This window comes from Pteropus alecto, unplaced genomic scaffold (assembly GCF_000325575.1).
Source record: "Pteropus alecto unplaced genomic scaffold, ASM32557v1 scaffold87, whole genome shotgun sequence".
Lineage (NCBI taxonomy): Eukaryota > Metazoa > Chordata > Mammalia > Chiroptera > Pteropodidae > Pteropus > Pteropus alecto.
The window spans coordinates 8,024,182-8,031,621 of NW_006443225.1; the positions used below are offsets into that span (position 1 = coordinate 8,024,182).

Below are 7,440 nucleotides of genomic sequence, written 5' to 3' on the forward strand. Positions count from 1 at the left end.
CCGTCTCCTCCCAGGGCTTTCCTGACTCTTGTTCAGTGACATCAACAGGCACTTCTAATTCATGTCCCCTCTTGCTGCCATTGATATAGCAATAGGTTGCTATATCATTGATATAGGTTGTGCTGGGTCAGTCTTAAACCAAGCTACCTGAGGGACAGAGGGACAGACATTCCTGCCCAAATGGGACTGTTCTTCTCACTTGTCCTCAAGCCCCTTGCCTGGCCTCCTTCAGGGGATGGTGTGTAGAAGGCGGGGACGGTGGGGGCAGGGGGTAGGTGTCAACTGTGAGAGATTCCGTTCTCAGAATAAAGTGATTCCAGCATAAAGACTTTAAAAAAAAAAAAAATGGTTGGAAAAATGGAAAACTTAGCATGAGTGAAAAACAAATGATTCACATTTTTTTTTGCATGTGTGCTCATCATTAATGAAGCACAGTGAGAATCTCTGGGAGCAATCAGAGGCTGGAAGCCAGTATTCACAGGCAGAAGTGTGGATGTTACAGCATCCTGGGTGATGATAGTCAGGATTAAATGTTATTAGAGAACTTGACAGACATGCAGATCTGTACTATTTCAAAACAAATGGGATGAAGAGCCCTGGCAGTATAAGTGTCACTACCTTTTTCTAGTGGCGAGAGACACGAAATCAGCCAGAAATGGCACATTTAACAATAAGACTCAATGAAGAATCCTTGTGCTCACAGACAGAAGCTAAATCTGCCACACTTCTATCAAAGTCCTTTTTAGCTGTGTTGGTCTCTTTTAATTTCTGTGTTCTGCTCAGCCTTACTGTCCAAAGGTTATGGTCTACCTCAGTGTCTTCGGATTACTGTCCTTACCTGTCTGTACATGAACTCATTCATCATCTCCTCCATCATCTTCCTTCATCACTCCCTGCTTCCACTTTAGCAGCAGCTCTGGATGACTAAGGAGAACAGATGCATAAACACTGTCTATCAGAAACAGCTCGAAAAATCCTTCCTGCTTGGCTGTCCTCCAGGAATCCCTTCGTTTCAGTCTGTGAGGGTACACAGGATGGTGAGGGATGGGAGGCAAGCATAGATTGAGAAATATATTAAAATGTACCCAAGTAAATGTATGACAGTTTTCAAATTCTTTTCCATGGGAAAAAGTTCATTCATAAATAGTCGCAGTACTTATTGAGGGCCTACTATGCTAGACACTGAGGGAGATGAAATGTTCAAGACACAGACTCTGCTTTCAGGTGCGACTTTAACTGTGGAGCTAAAACAGCAGAAAGGGCAATATATGTATGTGTACACACACACACACACACACACAAAATGCAAAAGACAAAGACATCACAGTGAACTCGAGGTAGGATTTAAAGAGCCTTCAGCAAGGCTGGTTTGGCTGGGTAGGGGTGGTATTTATTTCTGGAATCAATCAGTTAGACAAAATAAAATACTTATATTTTCAATAAATTTATTTTCTCTAATGTTGAGACAAAAGAAAGCTTTCCCATGAAATACACTGTGATTATTTATCTTCTTCACCGATTATCGAATGTGATATAGTCAAATATACTGAATGATGAATCAGAGCCAGTATCGTAGAAAAGGAATCTATATGGCTATTATTGACATGAGTAGCAAGTTATTACAACAGTTTAATCATGGAATTATTTGAAATTCCTGTTAACATATTGAAGGCTATCAATTAAATATATAACTTTGCTGAAATGAAGAAATATTCGCAGTGTAAACTGGATGGAACTGATAAATCAGTGCTTCATCTTCTTCAACATCAGATTCAAAATGATGACTGTTTTTCCGAGCTGCAAGAAAAAGTATAAATTTTTTAAAAGACAGAATAAAGTTTTCAAAAGACTACTTTATAATATCCTATAATCAGCATTACTAAGTGGAAAAACACCACCAAAAGGAGACATGCCTAAAAAAATTTCCCTCAAATAAAGCAGCATCTGATGTGGCTACTATTGATACAGCAGTTATATCTGCCCTGCACCAGATCCAACGTGGCTCCTGCTCCCTCATTCATGCAAACACTTAGTAAGCGCTGACTGTGTACAAGATTTGATGCAGAGCCTGGTGGCAGAAACCTAAGCAGGGCAAGGTTCCAGTAACCACAGAATTGCAATGCTTATCTTCACAGAGATGCTTCAAGAGGATGGAGAGACTGGCAAAGCTGAGGCAGGTGGAGCAATGATGTAATTTCCACAGATAAGGCAGAAATGTGAAAAACTCAAAGGCACAGAGCAGTCGGCATGGCTAAAGTTTGGATGCGGAGAGGTGAAGGCTCAGAGTTTATCCTAAAGTCAAAATAAAGTACATATAGGCGTTTATGGCATGTTTACAAGGAAAGATATTAAAAAATAAAGACCAAACACACAGCCCTGCCATGTGAAAATACTGCAGCAAACCCTGCTCTGCCCACTGCTTCTCTCACTGACTCCTGTACACATGGCAGGAAAACGTTTCTTGGGACTGATCGGGCACATGGAAGGACTATTTTTAGGTTTTCTGTCATGAAACTACCCATTCAACTGAGCATAATTCTAAACCAGAGTGAACCAGGAGGAAGCACTCTACTGGCCAGTGAGGGCCCGAGGGCTGGAGCCAGGCCGAGCTTGGAGCCAGCTGCCAACCAGGCCCACTGAGGTTTTCTGTGGCCACGCCTCGTCAGTGACGCTCTGCCCTGGCTCACTGTGTCTGGCGCGCTGTCTTACCCCAGAATCACTCAACTAAAACATAACCATCTACAGCTAAATTCTCGATTTTACTCATCAACCTGAGATAGCAATAAAACATGTTTTCATCGTGAAAACACAAAGCTTATTCACTTCTCTAACGTGCCAAAGACCACAGATAGCGGCCTTAAAATCAGACTGACGACTATATACTCAATTTATATAATTGTCTTGGAAAACTAATTTTCAGAGAAATTATAATTAAGGCATTATTCCTAAAAAGAAGAGTAACAAGGGAGAATATTTTTTTTTTAAAAAAGTATGCAAGAAAGAAAAATGAATTCAACAATCTTTATGCCGTTGTTCAAGAATTCCACCCACTTTAGAGTGTGTAATACTAGAAGTGAAATCGCTGTCCTGGTTTTTTCTGAATGCCTAACGCCTCAATTTCAGGGCTTTCACATGATTTAATTTTCTTTAAAAGTTAAACCTACAGGACTATTACAGAGCAAGAGTATGTAAAAGTTCAGGGAGGGGGCAATTTCCTTTAAAGTTACCCCAACAGAGTGATAAAATTATATGCCCACATATTACCTTCAGAAACAAAGAAGTCTGCTAAATAAAACGCAGCCCTCACAGCGTTAGGTGCGTGAGAAATTCCCGGAAATTTTCCCCACTCATAAGGAGCTTTCTCTGGATGCCACTGGACGCCATATACTGGATATTTGTACCCTGCATGAAGAACACAAACGGGTAAGGAACAAGCTGTAAGAATAGCCTATGATGTCACCTATAAATTATGTTTTACGTCCTATTTAAAACATTATTTTCAACTCACTATGTCAAAGTAAAATTATCTGCATTCTCAGACACAAAACAATTTCAGCTCACAGTCAATGTAAAAATTCACAATACAGTATTTCACTGATTTTCGACATATTACGATTTGTAAGATAATTCACTTTACTAGATCATCAAATTAGAGTAAAAGAGTTGAGCCGCGGCAGATGTCCCGGTTCAACAATCAAGTACACATTCAATTAGTGACCCCAGTTTCTTCCGTGATGGGTCTTCTTCCCCTCCCTGCGACTTCACATCACACTTTCGTGCCCTCCCGTTAATGACTTATCCCAGTGAGAATGAACTATGCCAGCATTCTTTGGTGTTCTTTTACGTAAGCACACCAGCTTGTCTCAGCCTAAACTGTGTCTCTCGCAGTCATGACTTCACAGTACCAATTTTTAAAATAGTCTTTTAAAGTTTAAATTTGGAAAAAATAAAAAAAAATAAAGTTTAAATTTGGTGTGAGTTTTGGTAATATAGTTCAATTATTTTTAGAATTTTTAAATGTCTTCATATATGAAAATTATATGATCGCTAAGATTTACTTCCAAAAATAAACATGAGGAAAAGCAGGTATGAAACAAGAATGGCCACAGATAGGTTGACAGCTGCTGAAGCTTAGAGATAGGTATCTGGAGGTTCATCATATTACTCTCTCTACTTTAAACATGTCTTAAAAATTCCATAATTTTATTTATTTAATTTATTTTTTATTATGGTGACACTGGTTAACGAAATTCGGTAAGTTTCAAGTGTACAATTCAACAGTAAGGCATATATATATTGCACTGTGTGTTCACCACCCATTTTTTAAAAAAACATGAATATGAGTAATATTTACCTTCTGAAAAATGTGTGTACTCGTTTCTTCACATATTCCTTTCCTCATTCTAATTGAAAAAAAAAAGCTTCCCTCTATTATTTTTGTTTTAAAATCATAACCATGACAACCATGGGAAAGTACTTGGGAAATAAAGAGAATTAGCTAAAAACAGAGATATCTAGGGGAAAGAGCGCTGTCCTTTCACATCCCAAAGGGTCCGCCACTAGAGATCACGTCACAGAAAGGTATTTTATCCCAGCCTTTGTGGTGTTCAGAAGGGGAAATAACCTACCAGCACCCAGCTATGCCTCACAACCCTTCTCCCTACCTTCTTTCTCTCTCATCTGAGATGACAGGCGAAGCTACCAGAAGGAGACCCGCAGGCTGGATGACTAGAAAATTAACTGTGACACAACCAACTGAAAGGAGATGTTCTAATATATGCCTTTGAGACATGAAAAGTATTATTTAGGATAAGAAATGTCTTAAGCAATAAACTGTAACAAGGATTTATTGAATGAGTGGATGGATGGACGGATGGATGGATGGAGATATACACTGACACCGAGAAACAAGTGGGATTCACACTTCCTTAGCAAACTGCATTACTGAAAGATCAGGTAGGTCCCTGACAACTGCAGGAATCATGCCCTGCCTCACTAATTTAAAGTGTGAAGGGTGAAAATAAAAACATGCACATTACGGAGCATCGTAAGTGTTCCCATCTAGCAGGTGATAAAACTTCCAAATGCGCTTGGTACGATGCCACAGCCGGGAGCAGAACCAACATGGAAACTGATTTCCTAACTTCCAACCCAACACTCTTTTATTTAAATAATCAGCCATTAACTTGACATCTACAGATTTATATAAAGTCCTGGAATTACAAAGAAGAATAAGATGCAGTTCCAGCTCTTGATGAGCTTAGTCTTGGGGGAAGATAGCACATGAGCAAATAAATGCAAAAACAGACATTCTTAGGTAGCAGAGCAAGGAGGAAGGAGGAGCACCGAAGACGTGGGAGGAAGAACGACGGGCGGGCGGCCTCTGGAGACGACCATGACCTGACTGTGAGGGTAGCGAGAGCACGTCGGGAGAAGGCAGTGGGGAGGAAGGGGAGCTTCTCAGAAAGGAAAGAACATAAGGGAAAGCACCGGGCAAGACGTGTCACTGTGTGTACTAAACAGGATGCACAGGACAGGCTAGCGATGCCGGCCGGGAGAGGTCACGGCAAATGGCAAACGACCTGGCAAAGCTAGACTTTTTCCCCCATGTGCTGACAGGCCGCTGTGGGGTTTTCCTCAAGTATTCCAATCGGACTGGTATTTCAGAGGGGTCAGCAGCAGCTGGCTGGAGGGCCTGAGGAAGACTTGGGGGTGAATGCGACAATCCAGGCAGAAGGTGGTTAATGCTGAAGTACGCCCGGGGTAGGCTGAATAGACAGGTCACATGTGCAAGAAGGATCTGGGGCGTAGAAATTTTTCAGATGTGGAGAAGGATGGTACGAACCACAGACAGCTTCCAGGGCTCTAACTTGGGATGATTTGAGAATGGCAGAGCTACTGACTGAAGTAAAAACTACAGGAAGGGAACTGGTTCAAGAGAAAATGGTAAGCTCAGGTAAGTTCACTTCAGACCGTTTTGATCCACCTTCCCCAGAATTCCCCAGACATTGTTTCTAAATCCTTAGATGTCTGACCTCCCCCCACAAGCAAGCCAGTGACATGGCCAATCTCTGGACGACCTGAGCCACTTCCAGTTCACTCCGGTTCATTCCACTCCAGCGCCCTGGCCTCAGGCAGGACTCACCAGCCTCACCAACTGCCCGCCTATTGTTTCTGCAAGTTCTCATTCACGGTATTTTGCTTCCTTGTACCTTCGTGATTTTCTGGCTATGAATTGTTCATTTTCCTTAAAACTTCCTAATATGGAAATTCCTTGAGGTCTGCAATAAATGTAAGTTCCTCCAGAAAGAATTATTTATATTTGCTTCTGCCATGCGTGTGGGACCACTCTCAGTCTGAGCCAAGTTTAAACAAAATTTTTGACTGAAATTCCTCAAACTTCCCAGTTAGTACAACGTAGGCCGCGCTCGACCAGCCTGCCATCATGAGTGCTCAAAGCTCACTCACCACTCCGACTCCCCAACTGCCGCGGTCCAAGACGGGCAGTTCTCCTCAAAGTTCTGCGGGCAGGATTTGTTGAGAGTGTAGCCTTCAGGTCCTGCTCCATGGGGTCCTCTCCCTGGAGGGGGGTCCTGAGCTTCACTTCGAGTTCTCATTTAATAATAATGCTCATGTAGATACTCCACGTCAGCGGGTGTCCCTGGCGTAGTGGCCATCACGCTCACCTGACATGTGAGAGGGCCTCGGTTCGAAACCAAGCGAGACAGCTGGTGCTCTTTGCATTCCAGATGCTGGTAGAAACCACAGACGGCCTCCTTCTGGGCGGCCCCACCTACACACTCCCGTAACTCTTGGGATCTGGGCCTGAGTATCCTTAATTTCTTGCCACTTCACCAAAAAAGCATTTAGGAAGATGTTTTTCTGTACGTCGGTTCCACCTTTTGCTGCTGTCCGGAGGAGGATCTGTCACGGTGCATAACGTGCGGTGCGGCTGGAAAGAGCAGCCACCTTCCCACTCGCTCCTTCACCCGCTCCCCCTCTCCCCTCCACTTCTCTTCTTCACACCCATTCTGGGAGGTGACCCAAGCAGACCACAGCTAATCACATCTGTCTCCACAGGTGCCCTAACTTCCATCTTCGAACCCCAAACTTAACATGATTGCATTCATAAGAAGACTATAAAATCAAAATTAATAAATATAAACATAATGTGAAAAAATGTAAATGTGCAGTGATATATACCTTCCACTGTTGAAATAAACTCAATCGTGCCATCTGTATTTGTAGTTAGTACGTTGAAAAACTCCTTTAACTTTGCATTCTTCGTAAAATTCTAGAGTATAAAAATAAAGCAAAATAATTACTCCTATAATTAATCTAAGCGCATTAATTTCATTATGTAATTAATGTGATACCATCTTGGAGAGGCTCCACTTGTGGAAATTTGCAGTCAGAGGTTCTATTGCTAACGACAGCAAC

At 42.0% G+C, this 7,440-nt stretch overlaps 1 protein-coding gene across 1 annotated transcript in view; it reads right to left on the minus strand.

Moving 5' to 3' along the window:
- Nucleotides 1–1,425: 1,425 nt before the first annotated feature.
- GGH (gamma-glutamyl hydrolase) overlaps nucleotides 1,426–7,440 on the minus strand; it is a gene marked incomplete at its 5' end in the record, with an annotated part of 17,421 nt that continues 11,406 nt past the window's right edge. The window contains 4 exons of the mRNA XM_025041113.1: nucleotides 1,426–1,797; nucleotides 3,265–3,402; nucleotides 7,204–7,294; nucleotides 7,377–7,440. Of these exons, the coding sequence (XP_024896881.1) occupies nucleotides 1,676–1,797; nucleotides 3,265–3,402; nucleotides 7,204–7,294; nucleotides 7,377–7,440 (415 nt within the window). The remainder of the gene's footprint in view (nucleotides 1,798–3,264; nucleotides 3,403–7,203; nucleotides 7,295–7,376) is intronic.